General features: G+C 44.2%; 1 protein-coding gene across 1 annotated transcript in view; it reads left to right on the top strand.

The window, feature by feature from the left end:
- SHC4 (SHC adaptor protein 4) overlaps positions 1–26,056 on the top strand; it is a 144,500-nt gene that overhangs the window by 22,128 nt on the left and 96,316 nt on the right. The window contains exon 2 of the mRNA XM_054451193.1: positions 21,376–21,446. Within this exon, the coding sequence (XP_054307168.1) occupies positions 21,376–21,446 (71 nt within the window). The remainder of the gene's footprint in view (positions 1–21,375; positions 21,447–26,056) is intronic.

The following is a 26,056-nucleotide window of genomic DNA, read 5'->3' as shown; positions in this document are numbered from 1 at the left end:
TGAAACAAAACTGCACTTGTACCCCTTAAATTAACACCAAAAGGAGATTCCCCAAAAGGTATCCAGACATGTGAAAAGGGCAACTGTATCTTCAACTTTCAAAGTTACTTGATTTGAATGCTTGAGAGAATCTGATTCATAATTAAAATACTTTATTTGAATCAGGTCTTTCACATTTCATGGGTAGTCTTCACTCCTGCCTCCCCAGGAACTGTGATCTCGCCATTATTTCTCTTCTCTCCTGTTACTATCAAACTTTCTATGAATAAACATGCTCAAATCTGTTCTACCCTTAAAATAACACCCTCCCCTAAGCTTATCTTGCCCCTCTTGTTAAAATACCAATTTCTCAAAACAAAAACAAAAGCACTATGCTTACCGGTTCACTGCCTCATCTCCATATCAAATTTTAAATCTCTTGCTACCTGGCTTCTACGTTGACTACTCCACTGATATTGTTCCACAAAAGCCAACAGTTGCCAAACTCCTGTGAACATTTTCCAGTTCCTTAGCCTATTGACCTTCTCCACTGCCCTGAATTCAGTCAACAACTTCTTCCTCCATGGAGCTCTGTGTACCCTTGACTGCTGCTGTCTTATAATCTTCTGATTCACTTTGTACAACTCTGACTTTTGTGTCTTTAGTAGACTGTTCTCTGCCTTCCCTTTAAATGCTGAGTGACATCAGATAAGCCATTTAATTTTTTATCCACAAAAGGTAGAGGAGTTGGAATGGATCATCTCTAAGGTCCCTTCGAGCCCTGGTGTGCTTTTAGTCATGTTATCAGGAGTCAGAATTCACTGCTCGAGGTACAGACAACTCTTGTGTTTCATGTAAAAAGAAGTATAATGAGAAATGATTAACATTTGAGCTGCATTTCTGCAAAGCTGTATTGTTGACTGCTGCTTTTTCAAAGAAGTCATAAAAGCTGAAAACTAATACAGCATAATTCAGCAGTTTATCACCATGTGGGAGAATGACAAATGTGAGTCATGGTTTCAGTATAACGAACATTGATCATTCATTTAGGACTTCAGTGCTGTGACATAGAGGGAGAGTGACATCAATGAGGTTCTTTGCCCACATGGTCTCCAGACATGACCACACATTGGACATGCAAAGTCCTAGAGCGCTGGGAAGATTGAAACCACAATCATACTGATGCTGCTACTAGGAACATCAACTTTGACCAGACATGACAACTGATGACAAAAATTTTGGCCTTTGACACTGCTGAGTCAAACGGAAAATGGAGTAGAAGAAAGGGTTTGATGGAGCTGCTGTTTGTCTACCTTGTGGCAGTATTTGCAGATGCTCTCATTTGTGAATACACAGAGTTCCTCCAATAAATATTTAATTAAATCAAAACTCGACGTCCTAGGTACTCAAAGCTGAGTCAGATTTGTGTGATTTTAGGGTGTAGCATATAATTATTTAATTTTGTTGAGGAACTTATAATTGAGAATGAAGGTCACAATATCCCAAAAATGTTCAATTGTAAGTGGATTTTGTGTTGGCAGGAGAGACCATAAACACAGTGTCACTATTAGGTTAGATCATATTCTCAACTTAACTAGACAAGAATACAAAATATAATTGGTAGGTCATTCACTAAACCATCCTGCAAGGGCATTGCCTTGGCCACAGCAGTAACCATAACCAACTTGATGGTGGACATGTTGGGCCACTGAGAAAATTGACAGGGCCCTGTGCTTAAGGTGTTCTTAGCAGACACCTAGAGCAACCTTGTCAGCATCTGTGTCTGGGCCCATCCCTCTGCTGCCCCATGATGGGGTGCACAGGGCTGCCGCCTCTTGGCATCTCTGCCTGAGAGCCTTGGAATACCAGACGGGCTTCCAATGGCAGGCCTAGTCTTTAGATTAGCTTTGTCTGCACAGCTATGATCCTGGCTTTTTGCCTAACCTTTCAGAGCAAAGGACATCCAGCAAGACTCTCCTGGGAAGCAGATTAAGTTCTGTGAGTCACTGCTCTTCCATCTCATTTATGATTCATGACCTGAGCTGTATTTTTAGCTTTTATTTATTTGGGTCTGAGAAGTGGGCTGGGTGGAAGTGTAGTTGGGAAACTCATGAAAGAATAAGAAGAAATTGGCATCACATCTAAGCGAGGGTGGCCTGAAACTTGGTTATAGTCCTCAGACATTCAGCATAGTGTATTGAGAGCCTACTGTGTGTCACATATTGTGCTGGACTCCAAGAACAAAAGGGAAAATGAGAACCAGCTGCTGCCCTCTAAGAGCTCATTGAATTGTGTGGGCAGATGGTTAATTGGATGATTAATGTAATGTGGCCCCTGCTGATATCTCAGCCATACCCCTGGACATTAGTCATATTGAAGTATTTGGTATTTTTGGACCACCCCTTATTTTTGCCCTTACCTCTTGCACATGCTGTGCCCATTGTCTGGAAATTCCTCCACCATCACCTCTCGTTGCCTGCCCTTCATAACTCGCCCCAGCATCCTTCCTCTGACCCTTCTTCCCTGATTCCCTGAGGCTGGTCTGGAGCCTCTCTGACACACTCCCATAGCCCCTTGCATCCCAGTGCTCATCACATGCCTATGGAGCGCCATTGATTGAGGTCCCTGCACAGTAATTGAGGCTTGTTTATCAGCTCCCCATACGAAGGCAGGGAGAACTGAAGACAATCAGGAACAGCAGTATAGTCATCCCACTGTAATGATGAACATATGCTGAGACCTTTGTATGTGCCAGTCACTGTGCTTAGCACCACACATGCATTACCTGATTGGATCCTCACAATAACCCTATGAAACACATAAACTATTGTTCTTGTTTTATGGATGAGGAAACTGAGGCTTCGAGAATTAAAGTTATTTGTCCAAGGTTTCACAGCCAGTATGTGTAAAGCTGAGATTCAAACCCAGGCCCTTCTGACTCTCAAAGCCCATGCTCCTAGACTCTATGCCATATTCTTTCTCCCCTCTCATGGTTATTGTATCAGTCAGGATAGGGCAGGTCATTCTGTGTTAACAAGTAATGCCAACATCTCAGTGGCTTAGACAAAAAGGTTTACTTCTTGCTCATGTCATGGTCCGTAGCACATTGGCTGGGGGCATCTGCTGTATGTTATTCTCACTCAGCAAAAAAGCTGAAGGTGGCTGTCTATCTGTGCCTCCCCAATTGCAAGAGAAAGGACATGTGACAAATCACTCCCACAGTGATATCATTGGCCGAATCAGGTGCTGTACCCAACTTCAAAGGGGCAGGAGAAGTGCAACGCTACTCTGTGCTGGGAAGGTGAAGAATTGGAAATATTTGTGGAACAGCACTAATGACTCCCACAATATAAAAGAAAGGAGTGAGGGAAATAGAGAAATGAAAATAATAGAGGATAAAGTGTTCAGAGGAATAAGGGCCTTCCAGGGAACAGGAGAAAGCTTGCCTTTTTAAACCATAGGTCTCCAGTTAAACGGCTGCTGGGATCAATTATTCAGTTGTTCTTCCTGTAAGTTGCATTGTTAAGGCTTCTTCTCTTCTGAATGTATTAATACTTTGACACAACCTGGGATTTTGCTGGATCTATCAGGAGAGAGTAGTCAATTGCTATTACAAAAGCATCTTAATCTGAGTAGGGTCAGCTTTTGCAAGCCAGTATTCCAATTCTCATTTTCATTACGGAGAACCAGTCCCACCAGGTTGAAGACTTTCTCCAACAACAGAGAGAAGCATTCCTGGTTTCCTAGGATTAGGCCTACATGGTGATAAAGATCTTAAAAGTTTCTTAGGAGGCTTGGCTACAGTGCCAACACTTGCTCCTCCCCGCAAAAGACTTGGGTTAAAGCTATTGGTTGCAACTTTTAGATCTCAATAACAACATTAAAATTGAATATAAAATACAAGCCCTCAAGGAATTTCTGCAAAGAATATATTGGGAATATTTTGGTCAAGGAGAATTCACCTTTGTACAAAGCAATTCCTGTTTTCAGAGAGCACAGAATGGCTGACACAGTATAAAACTGAGCACAATACTTACAGTCTTAGGTATTGGATCAGCAATCTTTTGTCAAGTCCCTATAAGTTATTAGATAATGTAAAACATTTGCTACATACAGGGGGTGTCTGGCCTTACCACTTCTCTTTCTCTTCATGATATGGATAGATAGATCTATATGTATATCATTTATCTATCTATCTATCTACCTATCTATCTATCTATCTATGTGTCTGTGTGATAGAGTACTATCTTCTATATATAATATATGCAAGGCATGAGTCTCCCCTAGATGATAAACTTCTTTAGGTCAGGATCGGAGAGATGACATGGAACAGCAGCTTTAAACATCAAAAGATCTGGGTTCTTCTCCATTAATCAGCCCTGTGGCTCTTGAGCACAGCATTGAACCTCTGAGAATCAGTTTTTCCATCTGTAAAAATGGAAATCAGGGCCAGGCGTGGTGGCTCAGACCTGTAATCCCAGGTTTTTGGGAGGCCAAGGTGAGAGAATTCACTTGAAGTGAGGAGTTTGAGATCACCTGGGCAACATAATGAGACCCCATCTCTACAAAAATAAAAATAAAAAAGGAGATCACCTACCTATTCAGGTCTCATCACAGTTTCATTATGAGGATCAAATGATATAATACTTTTGAGACTAAACAGAATATACATCTCTATTTGTGCAAAGGCACATGATGAATCACATAGCACAACTTTTCTGGCCATGCCTAGCAGAAGAAAGAGCCATTTGTGTCTCCCAACACATTGGTGCAAAGTTATTCCTAGGAGAAGTCATAGCTCTCCAAATGCTATCAGTATAGTTTTTGCCACAGGGATGACCTCCAGCTGGGTGACTTTGTCTGTGCTCAAGTCTGTAGGCAGAGATGAAACCTCTCTTAGTTCAAAGAAATTCCCCTGTGTAAGGGATTTTCAATGGGAGTAGGACTGTTGGAATGAGACAGTGCATAGCTGCCTCATGGGATGCAGATGGTTGTCATACTTTCCTTGCCCACAGATGACCAGTGCTTTTTTCAGAGAAATTGAAAGATTTCTTTGGACAATTGTAGGCAGCTCATTTCCCAGTGTATTAGTCTGTTCTCACATTGTTATAAAGAACTACCCAAGACTGGGTCATTTATAAAGAAAAGAGGTTTAATTGACTCACAGTTCTGCAGGCTGTACAGGAGCCATGGCTGGGGAGGTCTCAGGAAACTTACAATCATGGCAGAAGGCAAAGGGGAAGCAGGTACAAGCTTGGTTCAGCTTACTTTAGGCGGACTGGGAATAGAATCTTGGGGATGGAGACAATGGAGACTCTCTCCATCTGCTGGGGTGGAGTCCACTTTAGCAGGGAAAGACATCGAAGGAGATGGATTGGGCCAAGTGAAAGGCCTTGCTCACTTCACAACCCTGCCTTTTGACTTGGGCAGGAACCCTGGAGAAAGGAGATCTGCCTTTTGTAAGAGCAAACAGAACACACAACTTACTGTTAGAAGGTTCCATCGTTATAGTGACTAATGACTTACAGGGTTGAAATTTCCTGGTTGTTGAGTCTCCAATGTGAATGACTGAACAAATCCAGATTTTCAGGCTTTTAAACCCGGAGCAGAAGGAGGAGCTTTCAGCAAAAATAGATGTTTGTATTTTAAAAATATATATTCAATTCAATCAACCAAAATATATTTGGAGGGTCTACTATGTTCCAGGTGTTGGGGATACAACACTCCCTGTTCTCTGCTACTAATCTTCTAGTAGGGGAGACAGATAGCCAACAAATACATAATAATTTCAGCAGTAAGTGCTCTGTAGAAAAGCAAATAAGAGGACAGAGAATAGTGAAGAAATGGAAAGTGTTAGCAGCTCTATGCTCCTTGATGCTATAGATTATAATATACATATTATTATATAATGCTATTATTATAGCATTCAAAGGTGCTATAAGATTATTCCTAAGAAAAGTCAGTTTTTGCCAAGACCACTTGCACCTCCTCCTTCAAGGTGTGTTCCAAGCAGCTCATCTCTCTGTCCGTCTCACTGAGCTCTCTCTAAACTTGCTTCCCTATTCCAGGGCAGGAGATCCCCTACTCCCACTGCTTCAAAACCCTGCCCTGGTTTTCATTTGATTGGTGTTACACTAAAAGGGGAAGGATTTTCCATTCCCTTCTTACACGACCCACATTCTAACTCAAACCTGGCACAAGGAGGGCTTCGGCCAGCTTAACTTCAGGATTATTTTAATTGACAATATACCCCTTTAAGAAGGAACACATTACAAATGGTCCAGTTAGGATGCAGGTTATTTTGAGACTTCCTGAACATCATTTCTTGGCTAGTTCATTCAAATACATAATTTAATTGCACTGTAAGAGGTGCTGGGCATAATGATGACTAAGACTCACTCCCTGCCCTTGAGAAGCCCATAGTCCAGCAGGAGGCATAGATACTGGAACAGATAAATTGCAGCACCACAGGGTGACTGCAACCTAGGGGCGTGACCAAGGTGTTCTGTGACACCAAAGGAAGAGCAATGAACTCCACCTCAAGGCTACAGAATATTTCAAAAAACTGTAGTAACTGCTGATGCCTCATTCATTTATCCGTTATTCATCCATTCATACATATTTCCTGAATAGTTTATATCAAGGATCACACACTGCCTGCAGATATTGCTTGTTTGGATTCCTTTCGTTGTTGTTGCTTCTTGGTAATTGCTTTATTGATATGTAATTCACATACCATATAATTCACCCATTTAAAGTATACAATTCAATGGTTTTTTAGTATATTCACAGAGTTGTGCAACTATCACCAATTATAGAACATTTTTATCAACCCCTAAAGAAACCTTGTACCCGTTAGAGGTCACACTCCATTCCCCAAAACCACATAGCCCTACTTTCTAGCTCTACAAATTTGTCTGTTCTGGACATTTCACATAAATAAAATAAAATCGGTCTTTTATGATTGTCTTTTTTCACTTAGAATTAATATTTTCAAAGTTCATTCATGCTGTAGCATGTATCAATACTTCATCGCTTTTTATTGCCAAATACTATTCCATTGCATGATATACTACCTTTTATTTGTCCATTCATCAGTTGATGGACATTTGGGTTATTTCTACCTTTTGGCTATTATAAATAATGCTGCTATGAACATTTAGGTGCAAGTTTTTGTGTGGACATATGCTTTCAATTTTATTGGGTGTATTTCTAGGAGTGGAATTGCTTGGTCATACAGGTAACTCTGTTTAACTGCTTGAGGAACTGCCAAGCTGTTTCCCCTAGTGGTGTTACCATTTTGCATTCCCACCAGCAATGGATGATGGTTCCAGTTTCTTCACATGTTCACCAACATTTATTTTCACTTTGCTGGTTTGTATTTTAAATTATAGCCATTCCAGAGGGTGTGAAGTTGTACCTCACTGTGGCTTTGATTTGCATTTCCCAATCGTAAATTATATTGAACATCTTTTCATGTGCTTATTATCTATTTGTATATATTTCTTGGAGAAATGTCTGTTCAGATCTTTTGCCCATTTTTAAATTGGGTTGTCTTTTTATCATTGGGTTGTAAGAGTTTTTTAATATATTTTAGATGCGAGTTTCTTAGCAGATATATCATACGCAAATATTTTCTCCCATTCTCTGAGTGGTTTTTTTCACTTTCTTCTTTGTGTCATTTGAAGCACAAAAGAATTTAATTTTTATGAAGTCCAACCTATATATTTATTTCCTTTGGTTGCTGATGCTTTTGGTGTCATATCTAAGAAACCATTGCCTATTCTGAGGTCCTGTGATTATGACTGTTTCCTTTAAGGAGTTTTACAGTTTTAGCTTTTATATTTAGGTCTTGTAACCATTCTGAGTTTATGTTTTGCTTATGGTATGAGATAGAGGTCCAACTTCTATATACAATTGCTCTGGTGCCATCGGTTGAAAACAATGTCATTTTTCCATTGAATTCTTTTGTCACCTTTGTCAAAATTCAATTAACAGTAAATGCAGGGGTTTACTTTTGGACTCAGTTCTATTCTACTAATCTATATGTCTACCATTATGCTAGTACCACATTATCTTGATTGTGTAGCTGAGCAGTAAGTTTTGAAATTGGGACATGTGGATTCTCTAACTTTGTTCTTTTTCAAGATTGTGCTGATTATTTTGAAATTACACATGAATTTTAGGAAATTACACATGAATTTGAAGTTAGACATGAATTTTAGGATCAGTTTGTCAGTTTCTACAAAGAAGCCATCTGAGATTTTGATAGGGATTCTGTTGAAGTTTTAGATCAGCTTTTGGGAGTATTACTATCTTAACATTATTAACTCTTCTGATCCATGAACATGGGATGTTTTTTCCATTTATTTCACTTTTCTTAAATTTCCTTCAACAATGTTTTTCAGTTTTCAAAGTGTAAGCTTATCCTATCAGATTTATTCATAAGTATCTTATTCTTTTTGATCACATATTACAAATGAAATTATTTTCCTAATTTCATTTTGGATTGTTCATTGTGACTTGCTGGAATTAAAAATTAGGAAAACTTATAAATAAAGTGTGATTTCTGACCTCTTTTGAAAAATCACAGGGTCTAGTTTCCCAAATGGTAACGAGGGACTGGAATGATTGGTTTGGGCCTTGTTCTTTTTGCAGGCCGTATGGTTCCAAGTTTGTCCTAATCTAGCTACTTTCTTATATCTAGTTTACTTTACTCATTAATATCTTTATTATTAAGCATTGAGTTTTTGGCCTTTATGATTATTCTTTTGGGAAATCTAAGTTAGATGAGATTCAACTTGAAAGAGCAGTTAATATTATTTAAGTACTTAATGTGATTGTTTTTATATGCATATCCCATTCTTTCTTAAAAGTTACCTCAAGCCTTATCTTACTTGCTCATCTCAAGAATATTGTTGATCCAGGCTTTACACAGAGGATACAAAGAAGAAACAGACACCATTCTTGCTATAAAAGAGATACAGACACATTGACAAAGAAGTAGTTCCATATTAGCAAAGGAAGTTTTATTAAAGATCTGCTAGAAGTTCATACAGAATATAGAAGAGGGCCCAAAGAAGATCAAGGGTGCAGGTAGGGATAGGGAAGAAGAGGAGAGATCTCATAAAAGAAGTGACTGCATTTCCTTGTGAATGATGAGTAGGTGTTAATCAGATGGACATGGATAAGAAGGACATTTCAAGAGGAAGGAGCAAAGGAAGGGTTTGTTCTGAATTTTGAAGCATGGTGAGTTCAGGCAAATGACTAGAGTGCAAAATGAGAGGGCAAAAGCGGGGAGGAAAAGGCTAAAGAGTTCAGAAGGAGCCAAATCATGAGAGGCCCTGTACATCATTCTAAGAAAGCTGGATCTTTTCCTGAAGACTGGTGTTTTCTCCAAAGTGTGATTCCTGGACAACCTGTAGTAGAAGGAACTGAGTGCTTATCAAAATGCAGTTTCACAGTCTTACTGAAGAAGAATCTCTCAGAGCCCGGGAATTTTATTTTTAAAATCTGATTTGCAAGTTTCCCTGGTGATTCTGAAGTTCTCTCAAGTTTGGGAAGCTCTGCTTTAAGGATGGGGGTCTTGGGAGTGTTTTAAGTGAGAATGATTGGGGGATAGGACAGAATGATTACATGCCATATGTGTGTTTTAGTAACGTGCTGGCTGCACTGGGAAAGACAGATTCAAAAGGTGGGACACCAGAAACCCCATCTTAGGGAGGACCATATTCTAAAGTCAACAGTAGAATAAAACTCAGAATAAAGAATACACTGGATCATCCTTGAAATCTCCAACACCCGCGCATCTGGACGATCAATTGTCAGAATCAATGTCTTGTGTTTCTGTTTGCATTTATGGAGAGATACTCTTTCTTTGGGGCAGAGTATGTCTCTAGAAATGCAAACAGAAACACAAGACATTTATTATTGCAAACAGAAACACAAGACATTATTTAACTCTCCATAAATTCAGATACTCTTTCTCTGGGGCAGATAGTTACCCTACTCTCTGGCAGGTAGGGTTGAAAGACTGAGGAGATAACAAAGGGGCTAATATCTCGCTTTCTGTCTGCCAAATGGATGCAGTTGAATTCATATGCTTCGCCCATGAATATGATGTGAGACCCCAGTATTGCAATTGAGAGAAAGAATGTGCCTAAACTTGGGTAGTAAATGCTGGGGGTAGTGTGCAGAGTTCAGGGAAGAAGACAGGGAAGTTATGACGATGATAGGGAGATTGAAGGGATGGATTTGAAGAAAAAGTAAGAGTTGACTTTTCTGATTTATGTAATTAGGTAGATAGTGATACTATTGGTTTAGATCAGAAATGAAAATAGAGGAATAATTTGAATGTATTCAATTTGAGATGCAATTAGAATATTCATGTGCCAATACACATCTGAAGGTGGGAGAAAACCTGGGCTAAAAATGTGTGTGGCATGAGCATGAGGTAGTAATTGAAAGCAAAGAAGTGTACGTGCTAGAGACTGATTTTATTAGAGTAGAGTAGAACCTAGGAATCAGAATTTTTAATACTTCTCAAGTGATTCTAATATGCAGTCAGGGTTGAGAACCACTGGTATAGGGAGAGAAGAGAAGGAACCACTGGTATAGGGAGAGAAGAGAAGGAACCACTGGTATAGGGAGAGAAGAGAAGGAACCATTGTTTTTAAAAAATAAGAAACTAGCAAAGGAGACTGAGAACGAATAGTCTGAGAAGAAAGATGAGGAATTGGAGAAAATGTTCTCAGGAAAGCTAAAGAAGAGAGGTTCAGAGGAAAATGAAGAGGTTGAGTAAAGGTCAACAGTGGTAGGTGACCCCGATAGGTGAGTAGGAAAACAAAAATCGTTCACTAAAGGAACTTTGAGGAAGTAGTTGGTTTGCTCAGGCAGTTTCACTAGAGTGTTGAGGCCAGAAACTTTACTATTGTGAGTTGAGGCATGAGTGAAAGGAAGAAAGTAAGACAATGTTTCAAGGTTGTGAAGGTAATGTCCCTGTTTCTTACTCTCCCATTTTTTTTTAAATAGGAAAGACTAAAAATTATTTAAAGGTGGCAGAAATATCCTGCTGTGTTTTCCTGCCATTTTGGTAGCCTCTACCATTGTTGAACATTTATTGCATGAAGGTCAGACCCTCTTTATACCATAGTTGATTATATACTGTTCTTCAGTGTTTGTTTTTAATTCATTAACTATTTATTTTTTATTTAGAGACAGGGGCTCGCTCTGTCCCCCAGGCTGGGTGCAATAGCGTGATCATAGCTGACTGCAGCCTCAAACTCCTGGGCTCAAGTGATCCTCCTGCCTCAGCCTCCTGAGTAGCTGGGAAGTGATTTTCTTCCTTGTCTTAGCACTCTTATTATAAACTTATCAAGTGCAGGGCCTGTGCCTTAAACTTCTCTTGAACAATATTCTCCCATACTCCTAGCCAAGATGCAGGTATATTCTGAGAAAAGGAATAAGCAACGTATAAAAAGAGATTTCACCCTAGTTAATAAAACTGTGGTTCCTACAGGTGAAGTGGTGAGCTTTGCTTATTTTATTTTTCAAATCTAAACTAATACTATTACTTATTTTAAAAAATAAGTATGTTTACACTTATTTGTATAAACAGTACAAAAGCATAAAGTAAAAAGTAAAAACCTGCCTCTCTCCCATTTCTAAAGGCAACCACTGTTAGTTTCTTATTATCCTGCAGACCTTATTTCTAAGAGTGTGAGAATATGTATCTTTTTTTCTTTATGTAATGTGCTTGTAGTCATCATTCTGTAAGAGAGTTAGGATGAGACTTCCCATAAGTAACTATCATTCCTTTTCTCTGAAAATCCCAGTAATTTCTTCTCTGGAGAGCAAAGCCCAAGATACACATGGCCATAAATAGGCTGTTCACCTCTCCCTGGGAGCAAGTGGTTGAAGCTCAGACAGTACAAAAATATTATGACTGCCTTGGGGCATAAAGGGAGGAAACGAGCTGGGAGTTAGGTAAACCTATGCCGGGGGCTGAATGGGCAGGTTGTCTGAGCACCACTGAGCTCCGCTGCTTTCCCACCATTCCTGTATGGCTCCAAATAAAGGTCTTCAGTGTCCTCTCCTCACCGCAGGGTGGGGAATTAGGGAGTGTCCTCTGTCTCACCTCCTGCAGTTCCCAGAGCAGTTTGGATTCACATCTGCTGTTACCATTGTGGTCCCCCGTCTCGACACTGTGTCACCGTGTTCCTGGGTAGACCAAAGGGAGGATAGTGGCAGCCAGCAGGATAACTCCTCTTTTCACTTTTTCTGTTATACAGGGTCCTAGCAATGCTCTGAAGACTCTAGAATAAACCCTGATTCAGTACCAGTGAATAAATGAAACTGAGCCAGGCACTTCTCTTTAATAGGCTTCAATTTCCTCATATCTTAAATAAAGTTAGCAACAATGACTAACCTCATAAAAAGAAAAGATAAGTCATCTCTTTTCATGGTTGTCCTATCTGAATGGGGCCAGGTTTCTTAAGAACAGAGTCCATGTCTTATGCAGATCCACATTTAATACATGAATGAGAAGTATTGTCATCTCCAGTTTATAGCTAACAAACTAAACCTCTCCTCTCTCGGGTCTTGATATTCAGCCACTATCTGCTTATGCAGTCATCAAACACCTAAAGAAAGAAGTGGACAGAGTATTTTTATGCACCGCCCCTTCCCCGCTTCCTCACCGAGGTTGTTTTTAAGTGAAATGGATTGTGTGAGTCAATGGGAAGACCCACTCCATTCTTGACTTTGGGGTAACTGTGGCAAAAATCAGTCGTGGTTTTCTCAACACATGCCCACAGTGGAAGGGGACTTGTCCTCATTGTCAATCATCTCAGGCTATGACTCATGTTTTTCCAGAAACTTCTGTTGTATCATACTGAGGCTTGCAGGAGTCACCTGTGCCATAGCTGACAGACAAGTGTATGAATCAAAACAGAGGTTCACACGAAGGGAAGGGGATCCCGAAGCAATGCTTGGGCTTGCCTTAGTCCGAAGCAGATAAGGTGGTTATAACCATGAAATGTGATTAAGAACGAAATCTTGGAGGAGTTCCTCTCACCCCCAAGACACTAAAAATTCCTCTCCTCATTGATAACCAAAATGAATGGCAACTTATTTAATAACTGGGCTGAGAATAGCCTTCACTTTGACACTCTCCTCATGTGGGCCTCAAACTTGATCAGCCTTGTGTGTCCTTGTTCCAGCTGTTTCTGTTTGTCCCTTTGTCCCCCTCCTGTTCAGACACGCAACCTACTCTCCTTTCCTTTTAAAGTGCCCACTGTCAATTCTATCATCCAGGGCTGTTCTCACCCATAGCTTATAGCCCGCCTGAGAAGTAGGGCACATTCTTGCCAGCTTCCCACTTCACTACAAAACCTCCTCGGTCTAGGATGTGTGTTGCCACTCCAAAATGAAGAACAACAAAAATAACAAACATGAAGTAATTGCTGAAAAATCTAGAAACCTTGCAAAGACATCGTTCTGGCCTGTAGCACCTGAGGCTGAGTCCTTGGTGCTCTTGTACTCCTGGGTGGAGAGACCAGCCAAGCCTTCACCTCCCTCCGTCCCTCGGCTCCACCCAGCCCCCACTCATTGTAAAGGTACAATAGAATTGAACAAAAGATGCTTCATTCATTCTTTCAACAAGTGTTTATTGAGTGCCCACCAGATCCTAGGCACTGTTGCAGGGAATATGGCGGTGATTGTGATCTTTACTCTTATGGTGGTTATAGCCAAGGGAATAAAAAGAGGTACTAGACAAGCAAATTAACAAGTAAACCAATAATCAGTCAGTGATGAATAGGGGCTGAGATGAAGGGTGGGAGGGGGCCTCTGAGGTGTGTCATTTGAACTGAAACCTGAAAGATGAGAAGGGGTTTGTCCTGCAGAACAGTGTAGGAGAGCCAGGCGGACAGAATGTCAAGTGCAGGGAAGCGCTGGGGTGTATTTGAGGAGTAGAAAGGAGGCCAATGTGACAGCAAAGTGTGTAAGGGGACAGTGACACTGATGAAGCTGAAGGGGTGAGCTGGGGCCAGGAAACCCAGGGTCTAGGGGTTTATAGTAACGAGCTTGTTTTGATCATAGATGCCAGGGGTTTCACGTGGTGGAGGAACATGATCCGATATACAGTTTTGAAGAACCACCGCGGTGGAGTGTGAAAAATGTAGGTGCTTGGTCACCTTTTCAAAAAGTGTGCACTGATAGGCCAGGTGGTATCACCTTGTCTTCAATCGGTGATTTACAGCTAAAGGGAAAGATGATACCCACCTCCTCACCAACAAGGCCTCCTGGGGGTATTGGAGGGGATCCAGGCCTGCTCCCCAGCCTGTGTGGGGAGTCCACTCTTTCCAGGGCCAGGAGTGCAGGATATAGGGACGCAAGACCTAGGCTTTGGGGTGGAAGAGGGTGCTGGAAGGCACCAAAAGCCAGAGCAGTCAGTGAAGACATATGGGCAATCTTTTCATGCCACCTGGACGTGGAGCTTGGATACTTGGAATTTCCTGTCTTGACAATTCTGAGATGGGCTTTCTAACCTACTTCCTATATCTAGCTTTCTTCTCTTTTTTTTTTTTTTTTTTAAAGGAAGCACAGTTTTATTAAAAGGAGCACAGCTCAGGGTTTGCTTCCTGCTTTCTTTCTCCTTCTTTCCTTCCTTCTTTCCTCCCTTCCTTCTTTCCTTCCTTCCTTTCTTCCTTCCTTTATTTCTCCTTTCACCTTGAATTCAGAGAGTTAACAACTTTCTCAGTTTCTGACACATTATCATCAATGCAAAGACTCTCTTTTGCTTTTTGAAATTTATCTGTATATTCAGTTTTATCTCCTTTCAGCAATTCCATTCTCCTCTCTTTCATAGGCAACCATTTTAATGTGTTTAATATACATTTTGAAACACGTTATTGTAAAAAAAAAGACTGTTTTGTGTATATATTATTAATTTATGTCTATGATATTGTTTTATTAGTTTCATTTCTTTTTTCACTTGGCACTACGTTTTTAATATTCGTCCAAGCTGCTCTTTGTATATCTAATCTGTTGTTTCTAATTGCTGCATAGTGCTCCAGGGTGGTTCATCTATCACTTAGTACATATTTACTCCAGTTTTGGATTGTCTCCAATTCCTTTTCACCTCACACAACAAGGACTTCACTCACACACTTTAATGAACATCCTCCAACATGTCCTCATGGGGACCTGTGAGAAAATTCCTTGAAAGGTATAATCAGGAGCACAACTGCTGCGTGATAGTTGATGCATGCACTTGACAAAATCATGCCAACTGGGTCTTATAAACCAAAAAGAGTATCTGGGATAGGTCTCCATCAATTTAGAGGTTTGTTTTGTCAAGGTTGAGAAAGTGTCTGGGAAAAAAAAAAACAACCCGCAGTAGAATCTGTGGCTCGCACTTTTTTCAAAAAGGGTTTTGAGGGGGTTCAGTTTTTAAAGAGGAGAAAGCAGGCTGGATGGGGAAGGAGGAAACAAAACAAAAGGGGAGAGTAGAAAAAAATTAGGTAAGTGGTTACAGTCTTTTAAGGCTTTGATTATTTCTCACTGAATCCACATGTTGTATGTGAAAAGGATGGAGTGGAGGAACAGCCAATTCTGTATTTGTCTCATGCTCAGTAAATCTGCAGTTTATGTAAGATAAAGTAAACGTAGAGTAGAGGAAGAAGTCAAATATGCATTCATCTCAGGGTTGGCAGTGGGACGATTTCTAGCCTCCTCTCATCCTGTACACGTGAAGATAAGCTGGGTCCTGTTAGTGTCTATTTCTTTGTTTGTTTTAGAGGCAGGGTCTCGCTCTATCACCCAAGTTGGAGTGAAGTGATATGATCGTGGCTCACTGCAGCCTTGAACTCCTGGATTCTAGCAATCCTCCTACCTCAGCCTCCTAAGTAGCTGGGACTATAGGGTGCACCACCATGCTTAGCTAATTTTTTAAGATTATTATTATTTTTTTTTTTATTTATTTATTTTTTTTAATTTATGAAGTATTTATTGATGATTCTTGGGTGTTTCTCGGAGAGGGGGATATGGCAGGGTCATAGGATAATCGTGGAGAGAAGGTCAGCAGATAAACACATGAACAAAGGTCTCTGGTTTTCCTAGGCAGAGGACCCTGCGGCCTTCTGCAGTGTTTGTGCCCCTGGGTACTTGAGATTAGGGAGTGGTGATGACTCTTAAAGAGCATGCTGCCTTCAAGCATCTGTTTAACAAAGCAATCTTGCACCACCCTTAATCCATTTAACCCTGAGTTGACACAGCATATGTTTCAGAGAGCAGGGGGCTGGGGGAAAGGCCATAGATCAACAGCATCCCAAGGCAGAAGAATTTCTCCTAGTCAGAACAAAATGGAGTCTCCTATGCCCACCTCTTTCTACACAGACACAGCAACAATCTGACCTCTCCTTCCTTTCCCCACACTTCCCCGCCTTCTCTTCAACAAAACCGCCATCGTCCTCATGGCCCGCTCCCGATGGTCGCTGTCTCTTCGGAGCTGTTGGGTACACCTCCCAGACAGGGTGGCCGGGCAGAGGCGCTTCTCACGTCCCAGACAGGGCGGCCGGGCAGAGGCGCTCCTCACTTCCCCGACGGGGCCGCCCGGGCAGAGGCGCTCCTCGCTTCCCAGACAGGGCCGCCCGGGCAGAGGCGCTCCTCGCTTCCCAGACGGGCCGCCCGGGCAGAGGCGCTCCTCGCTTCCCAGACGGGGCCGCCCGGGCAGAGGTGCTCCTCACTTCCTCCCAGACCGGGTGGCAGCCGGGCAGAGGCGCTCCTCACCTCCCAGATGGGGCGGCCGGGCAGAGGCGCTCCTCACTTCCCAGACGGGGCGGCCGAGCAGAGGCGCTCCTCACTTCCCAGAGGGGGCGGCCGGGCAGAGGCGCTCCTCACTTCCCAGAGGGGGCGGCCGGGCAGAGGCGCTCCTCACTTTCTCCCAGACGGGGTGGCGGCCAGGCAGAGGCGCTCCTCACTTCCCAGACGGTGTGGCGGCTGGGCAGAGGCGCACCTCCCTTCCCAGATGGGGCAGCCAGGCAGAGGCGCTCCTCACTTCCTCCCAGATGGGGTGGCGGCCAGGCAGAGGCGCTCCTCACTTCCCAGAGGGGGCGGCCGGGCAGAGGTGCTCCTCACTTCCTCCCAGACGGGGTGGCAGCCGGGCAGAGGCACTCCTCACCTCCCAGACGGGGCGGCCGGGCAGAGGTGCTCCTCATCTCCCAGATGGGGCAACCGGGCAGAGGTGCTCCTCACTTCCTCCCAGACGGGGTGACGGCCGGGCAGAGGCGCTCCTCACCTCCCAGACGGGGCGGCCGGGCAGAGGTGCTCCTCATCTCCCAGACGGGGCAGCTGGGCAGAGGTGCTCCTCACTTCCTCCCAGACGGGGTGACGGCCGGGCAGAGGCGCTCCTCACCTCCCAGACGGGGCGGCCGGGCAGAGGTGGTCCTCATCTCCCAGACGGGGAGGCCGGGCAGAGGTGCTCCTCATCTCCCAGACGGGGCGGCCGGGCAGAGGTGCTCCTCATCTCCCAGACGGGGCAGCCGGGCAGAGGTGCTCCTCACTTCCTCCCAGACGGGGTGACGGCCGGGCAGAGGCACTCCTCACCTCCCAGACGGGGCGGCCGGGCAGAGGCGCTCCTCACCTCCCAGACGGAGTGGTCAGGCAGAGGTGCTCCTCACTTCCCATATGGGGTGGCGGCCGGGCAGAGGCGCTCCTCACTTCCTCCCAGACGGGGTGGCGGCCAGGCAGAGGCGCTCCTCACTTCCCAGACAGGGCGGCCGGGCAGAGGTGCTCCTCACTTCCTCCCAGACGGGGTGGCGGCCGGGCAGAGGCACTCCTCACCTCCCAGACGGGGCGGCCGGGCAGAGGCGCTCCTCCCTTCCCAGACGGAGTGGCCAGGCAGAGGCGCTCCTCACCTCCCAGAGTGGGCGGCTGGGCAGAGGTGCTCCTCACTTCCCAGAGTGGGCGGCCGGGCAGAGGCGCTCCTCACTTCCCATAGGGGGTGGCAGCCGGGCAGAGGCGCTCCTCACTTCCCAGATGGGGCAGCTGGGCAGAGGTGCTCCTCACTTCCTCCCAGACGGGGTGGCGGCCAGGCAGAGGCGCTCCTCACCTCCCAGACGGGGCGGCCGGGCAGAGGCACTCCTCACCTCCCAGACGGGGCGGCTGGGCAGAGGCGCTCCTCACTTCCCATATGGGGTGGCAGCCGGGCAGAGGCGCTCCTCACTTCCCAGACGGGGCGGCCGGGCAGAGGCGCTCCTCACTTCCCAGACGGGGCGGCCAGGCAGAGGCGCTCCTCACTTCCCAGATGGGGCAACCGGGCAGAGGTGCTCCTCACTTCCTCCCAGACGGGGTGGCGGCCAGGCAGAGGCGCTCCTCACCTCCCAGACGGGGCGGCCGGGCAGAGGTGCTCCTCATCTCCCAGACGGGGCAGCCGGGCAGAGGCGCTCCTCACTTCCTCCCTGACGGGGTGGCAGCCGGGCAGAGGCGCTCCTCACCTCCCAGACGGGGCGGCCGGGCAGAGGTGCTCCTCATTTCCCAGACGGGGCAGCCGGGCAGAGACGCTCCTCACTTCCTCCCAGACGGGGTGGCGGCCAGGCAGAGGCGCTCCTCACCTCCTAGACAGGGTGGCCAGGCAGAGGCGCTCCTCACTTCCCAGATAGGGCGGCCGGGCAGAGGGGCTCCTCACATCCCAGACGATGGGCGGCCAGGCAGAGATGCTCCTCACTTCCTAGACGGGGTGGCGGCGGGGCAGAGGCTGTAATCTTAGCACTTTAAGAGGCCAAGGCAGGAGGCTGGTAGGTGGAGGTTGCAGCGAGCCGAGATCACACCACTGCACTCCAGCCTGAGCACCATTGAGCATTGAGTTAGCGAGACTCCGTCTGCAATCCCAGCACCTCGGGAGGCCGAGGCAGGCAGATCACTCGAGGCCAGGAGCTGGAGACCAGCCCGGTCAACACGGCGAAACCCCGTCTCCACCAAAAATACAAAAACCATTCAGGCGTGGCGGCGCGCGCCTGCAATCCCAGGCACTCGGCAGGCCGAGGCAGGAGAGTCACAGGAGCCCGAGGCAGGGAGGTTGCAGCGAGCCGAGATCATGGCAGTACAGTCCAGCTTCGATAACAGTGGGAGACCGAAAAAAGGAGAGGGAGACCGAAGAAAGGAGAGGGAGAGGGAGAGGGAGAGGAGGGAGAGGGAGAGGGAGAGGGAGAGGGAGAGGGAGAGGGAGAGGGAGAGGGAGAGGGAGAGGGAGAGGGAGAGGGAGAGGGAGAGGGAGAGCGCTTTCTTCTCTTAATAACACTTACAGTTGAAGAGAAATCTCTAGACACCACTTCCTTAAGGTACCCAAGGCTTGGGAAGTTAGGTGTGATGGGGACAGAGTAAAATATCCAAAATGTTTCAGTACTAGAGATCCCAAGAGGAGTGTAACTGAGTGTGACTAACAGGAGTCTGGATGAGACTGGCAGGGTTATTGTCCTGGCCAGCATGCTCTTCCCAGCACCAGGCTCCAGGCAGCACTCAGTGCATCAAGGAGTTCTGTCTGCACAATCTGCTCAGAAATACTATTATACAGCAGGACGCAGTGGCTCATGCCTGTAATCCCAGCAATTTGGGAGGCCGAAGTGGAAAGATTTTTTCAGGTCAGGAGTTTAAGACCAGCCTGGCCAACATGGTGAAACCCCACCTCTACTAAAAATACAAAAATTAGCCAGGTGCAGTGGCATGGGCCTGTAATCCCAGCTACTCAAAAGGCTGAGGCAGGAGAATTGCTTGAATTTGGGAGGCAGCGGTTGCAGTGAGCCAAGATCGTGCCACTGCACTCCAGCCTGGGTGACAGAGTGAGACTCCATCTCAAAAGAAAAAAAAAAAAAGAAATACTATTATACAAGAAGTGTCTGCGTAGGTGCCCCTCCCCACCAGCTCCTGACATCTTTTGACAGTGTTTTTGCCATTCCCAAGCATAGAGCGGCTGGAAAGCCTCCAAAGGAAAGCTAAACAGGGAGCATATCATTTCCAAGGAGACAACAGATCACTTTCAATTGGACCTCTTAGCTCTAGTAATATTTCTAAGGCAATTCTCAAAGAAGCACTCTCCCTCCTCAACCAAAGCTCTTCTGGGAGGATTGACTCTCACAGCCTCACCTGGCAAAGCTACACAGAAGACTACTAAGTCCACGTCCCTAGGCTGAATCCTCTCAGGACTCCAGAATCTAATTTTCAGCTGCCAGCCTGTTATTTCCTGGATACCCCACCAGTGCCTTAAGTCAACGGCTCCCAAACCAATTCATCATCTTCCCTTCTCCTGGCTTTCCTGTTTCTGTTGATGGCATCACTGTTCCCTCTGCTACCCTGGCTAGAAACGTCTGAGTGAGTCATCCTTGACTCATCCTTCTCTCTTATTCTCCGTATCAAATCAACTGCCGAATTCTGTAGTATCTGTTTCCATGATGTCACCTGAATCTGTCCCGTCCTTCCTATCGACACCATCCCTCTTCAGTGTAGGCTGTCATTACTTCCCTCTCCACAGGATCATCCTAACTTATTCCCTCACCATTAACCCACCTTCATACTGCCGCTGACTTAAGCCTCCTCCAACACAGATCTAATCGCATCATGCTGTTGCCAGCAGCCTGCTATGGATCCTCACTGCTGCCACACTAAATATAAACCATCTTTCAGCTTTATAAGTCACAATTCCTTTTGCAATACATGGTGTTCAAGCTAACCATACTAATCACTGATACAGCACATGACTTTTGTCCTTTCAAGAACCCCCTTAATATTTAAATCAGCTGCAAAGGATGATAAGATCTTATATTACTAAGTTTGGTATTCTATGCCTTTATATGCTTGTTCTATCCACTTAGAAGATTTGACATTCCTGTATTCTTTATCTCACATTTATTTTTGCTTCCTCTACTATTTGGGCCTTTGTATGTACCAGGCGTTGTTCTAAAAGCTTTATTTACATGTAGGAAATACTTTCACTCTCCTAACAATTCCTATTGTATCCCCATTTTACCAGTGACAAAACTGTGAGGCACAGAAGTTAACTTGCTGAGGTTCAGTTTCCATAACTAAGAAGTAGCAGAGCCAGGATGCAAATTCACATGATTTGGCCCCAGAGCCCATGCTCTTAACCACTGAACCCACATTTGTCTTTGTTACTTGCGTTATCTATATTATGGTTTGGATTTAACTGGTGTTTTGTAATTGAATTGAACCTTTAGGCATGTGTCCATTAATAGTCAGAAATAACAGTGGTAGGCAGAGGATGCAAATGTAACTTTATAGCAGAAGCTGATTTGAGATGCTTCCCGGGAAGTTGCTGTGAAGCTAAGAGACAGCTTCTTGGAATTTTTGTCCTACTTCTTCTTTTTTTTCTTCTTATTCTAGTACATGGGCTGTATTGAAGTGCTGCAATCAATGAGATCACTGGATTTTGGAATGAGAACCCAAGTTACAAGGTAAGAAGCCAAAAATGGGAGGGGCTTTGAGCAGTATGGTTTAAAGTCACAATAATTTCTCTCACAGGAATTTTATGCAAACATTCCAATTCATTATGCACTTTTATTCAAGTGACTGGAGCGTAGAAGTCTCGCCCAGTGACCTTCAATGAGTGGCTTGATCTCATCGTGTGAAAGATTTCTCAACTGTGTGGCAGTGCATCTGTGTTTCATGTGAGGATGAATAAGATAATACAGTCTACAGAAATAGCTGGTTTCCCAGGTACCAAAAGTATTTAAAATTATGCCTGGCAGGAAGCCATTACAAGATCAGACCTGTCAAAGAGGTAGCAGAAAATAAGACCAAGTAAGACTTTCAACATGAGAAAGCCCAAGCTTTCCCCAAGCTCTTCCTGATGTGAGAACTTGCTTACTCCTTGTCTGGGTCTCCCTCCTCTATGTACAATGAGCTGTATGGAACAGTGGAACCAAGGAAGCTTTACCCAGGGTGACCCCAGGGAGCTTAGAGGAAGAAATCAGAATCCCTGTTATGTGGAGCTCAAGTCAGAAGCAGAAATACAAGGCATGGTTCATTAAAGCTAAGCCCAAAGCAAGGATGGAAAGAAGGAGTGAGTGCAGACTGGCAACTGGAAAAATTGTGAAGTGAGGGAGATGAGGTGAGAGGACTGGGTCGATATGGGTGGTTCAGAATGAAGACTTGGGCATCCATTGGATGTGGTGCCAAGGTGTGTCTCAGGGGCATGCCACAATAGATCTGTGCTTGCAGGCCTCCTGTTCTGAAGGTGAATGTTGTCATGTAGAGAATAACTCTCCCTAATGCTCATCCCATGAAATTCTAGGCCTAGAAAAAGAAGTATCCTGCGGTCAGAAAATGTAGCGAAAGGAGCCACATCACTCTTTAGGAGACTACAGTATACAATAGTATATTGAAGACTCTGAGCCTGGTGCAGTGGCTCATGCTTGTAATCCCAGCAACTCAGGAGGCTGAGGTTGGAGGATTGCTTGAGGCCAGGAGTTTGAGACCAGCCAGGGCAACATAGTGAGACTCCATCTCTACAAAAGTAAAAAGAACATAGCCAGGCATGGGAGCACATGCCAGTAGCCCCAGCTACTCAGGAGGCTGAGGCTGGAGGATCACTTGAGCCCAGGAGTTCAAGGCTTCAGTGAGAGATGATTGTGCCAATACACTCCTGTGTGGGTGACAGCAAGACCCTGACTCTTAAAAAAAAAAAAGAAAAAGAAAAAGAAGACTGAGCAGTCCTGTGCTGCTATAGTTGAAAAAAACTCTACCCCTCAAAATCTTCTTTTTCTTTTTTCTTTTCTTTTTTTTTGAGACAGAGTCTCACTCTGTCTCCCAGGCTGGAGTGGTGCAATCTCGGCTCACTGCAACCCCCGCCTCCCAGGTTCAAGCAATTCTCCTGCCTCCGCCTCCCGAGGAGCCGAGACTACAGGTGCCCGCCACCACGCCCAGCTAATTTTGTATTTTTAGTAGAGATGGGGTTTCACTATGTTGGCCAGGCTGGTCTTGAACTCCTGACCTCAGGTGATCCACCTGCCTTGGACTCCCAAAGTTCTGGAATTAAGGCGTGAGCCACTACACCCAGCCTTACCACAAGATTTTCTAAACTTATTGGGCCTTGGATCCTTTTCTCATATAACAGAAATGTACATCCTAGGGTTCCATGAAATGTGCCTTAGGAAATGCTGATTTGGATTCTCTGCCTTATGATGCATTCAAATCTGCCTTTCCAAACTTCTCTCAACCTATCCTTGGTATTTCCTCTGGAGTCAAACATTATATAATCCTGTTTTTTGTACTCTTGGTACCTACGTCAGTCACTGGCACATGGCAGAGGCTCAGTGGATATTTATTGAATAAATTCATGGTTCCACCTGACTACACTTCAGTATTTGCAAGCAGCTACATTTCTTCTCCCCTTTTTCAGTGCCTTCAATTACTCTTCAAGTGACATGGTATCTAGACTACTTTCCAAACTGTTAGCCCTACTTTGATGGACATATTTCAGGGTTTACTCCATTTTGATGATTCTTAATCTTGAGACAATTTTTCTTCCAATCCTGAGCAAGCTACAGATGAGAAAAAGAGGGCTGATACCCCAGGTGGGCACAGAACAAAGGAATTCCCACTGTCCTAACCTGAGAGCTATGGTCTGAATATGTCCCCTCAACATTTATGTATTGAAACTTAATTCCCAGTGTGAAAGTATTAAGAGGCAGGGCCTTTAGGAGGGGATTAACTCATTGGCCAGAGCCCTCATGAGTGGGATTAGTGATCTTATAAAAGAGGTGCAAGGGAGCATGTGAGGATGCAGCAAGAAGAACCCGGCTAAGAAGCAGCGTGAGCCTTTATCACACATCAGATCTACTGGTGCCTTGATCTTGGACTTCTCAGCCTCAAGAAGTGTAAGAAATACATTTCTATTATTTATTCATTACCCAGTCTGGGGTATTTTGTTATAGCAGCAGGAATGGACTAAGACACTGAGGATGACTAATCTTCTATTCATTCACCCATTCATTCATTGATTCTTTCTCTTTCACTCGAATGTTTATGGAGTACTCATAAAGTGCCTGAAACTGTTCAAGCATTAAGGATCAAGCAGTGAATAAGACAAAGCCTCTTCCCTCATGGAATTTACATTGTTGCTGGGGAAACAGACTATAGGCAAGGAAACAGATAAATAAGCAATATACTTTCAGATAGGAAGAAGTGCTTATTTATTGCATCAAAAAAGCAGGGAATGAGGATAGAGATTTAGGTGGTGGGTTTTTAAATTTTATTTTATTTTCTAGTTATAAAATATTGCATGTTTACTTAGACGATTTGGAAAGTACAGAAAAGTATGAAAGAGAAAATTACTCACAATCTTACCTAGAGAGGGTGTCTATTAACAGTCTGTGTTTGAAATCCCTTTCCAGTATTTTTCTCTATACATGAGCTTACAAAGAATTTTACACAAAATCTGAACAATATTATATACTAAGTCTCCCATATTGAGCCATTTCCTGTTGCTAAAGATTCTAAAGCATGTTTTATCATGGTAAAATATACATAACGAGATTTACTATTTTAATCATTTATAAGTGTATAGTTCAGTGGCATTCAGCACATTCACATTGTTGTGCAACTATCGTCACCATCCATCTGCAGAACTTTTTCATCTTCCCAAAGATGGAAAATCTGTACGCATTAAACTCTGTACCCATTAAACAGTAACTTCTGGCTGGGTGTGGTGGCTCACGCCTGTAATCCCAGCACTGGGAGGCTGAGGCAGATGGATCACTTGAGGTCAGGAGTTTGAGATCACCTGATCAACATGGTGAAACCCTGTTTCTACTAAAAAAAATACAAAATTAGCCAGGCATTGTGGCACATACCTGTAATCCCAGCTACTTGGGAGGCTGAGGCAGGAGAATTGCTTGAACCCGGGAGGCGGAGGTTGCTGTGAGCCGAGATCACACCATTGCACTCCAGACTGGGCAACAAGAGCAAAACTCCATCTCAAAGGAAAAAAAAAAACCCCGATAACTTCCCATTTCCTCTTCCTCCCCAACCCCTGGCAACCACTGTTCTACTTTTTGTGTCTATTAATTTGACTGGTCTAGGTACCTCATAAAAGTGGAAACATACAGTATTTGTCCTTTTCTGTCTGGCTTATTTCCTTTAGCACAATGTATTCAAGATTAATTCATGTTGTAGCATGTGTCAGAATTTCATTCCTTTTTAAGGCTCAATACTACTCTCTATTGTATGTCTATACTACATTTTGTCTATTCATCCATCAGTCAATAGACATATGGCTTGTTTTTCTAAAATTTTAATGACTGCATAACATTCTCTTCTCCTCCTCCTCTTCCTGCTCCTCCTCCTCCTCTTCCTGCTCCTCCTCCTCCTCTTCCTGCTCCTCCTCCTCCTCTTCTCCTTCTCCTTCTCCTTCTCCTCCTTCTTCTTCTTCATATATAGAGACAGGGTCTCGATATGTTGGCCAGGCTGATCTTGAACTTCTGGGCTCATGGGATCCTCCCACCTCAGCCTTCCAAAGTGCAGGGATTACAGGCATGATCCCCCATGCCTCGTCTCTTCTATTTTTCATCATTATAAGTAATGCTGTGTTTAACATCATATATATATCTTGATTATATTTCCAAAGGACAAATTCTAGAATTAGGATCACTAGCTCAAACAACATAAATGTTTTAAAGGCTTTTGATATGTATTGCTGGATGGCTATGCAGTCTATTTGTACTAATTGATACCCCCTTTTCCCAGCCATTTATCTATTTTTATCTACTTAAAAAAATCTCTGTCTGGGCGCAGTGGCTCAAGCCTGTAATCCCAGTACTTTGGGAGGCCGAGGCGGGCAGAATAATTTGTAGATTTTTATTTTTACATACAACTAGAAACCCACCAAGTAAGATATAGGAAGTTACTAATGTTAAGAATTTGCAAATTAAAATGAGTGCATTATTTGGGTTTATCAAGAATGATCATTCATCATTTGGATGTGCAATATTACAAAGCTCCTGCTCATGCACAGTTGAAGGTAATTGGAATTCCCATGCCGGGCGCAGTGGCTCACGCCTGTAAT

This window comes from Pongo pygmaeus, chromosome 16 (genome assembly GCF_028885625.2).
Source record: "Pongo pygmaeus isolate AG05252 chromosome 16, NHGRI_mPonPyg2-v2.0_pri, whole genome shotgun sequence".
In the NCBI taxonomy this organism is placed as follows: domain Eukaryota; kingdom Metazoa; phylum Chordata; class Mammalia; order Primates; family Hominidae; genus Pongo; species Pongo pygmaeus.
This window is presented reverse-complemented; position numbering and strand designations above follow the sequence as displayed.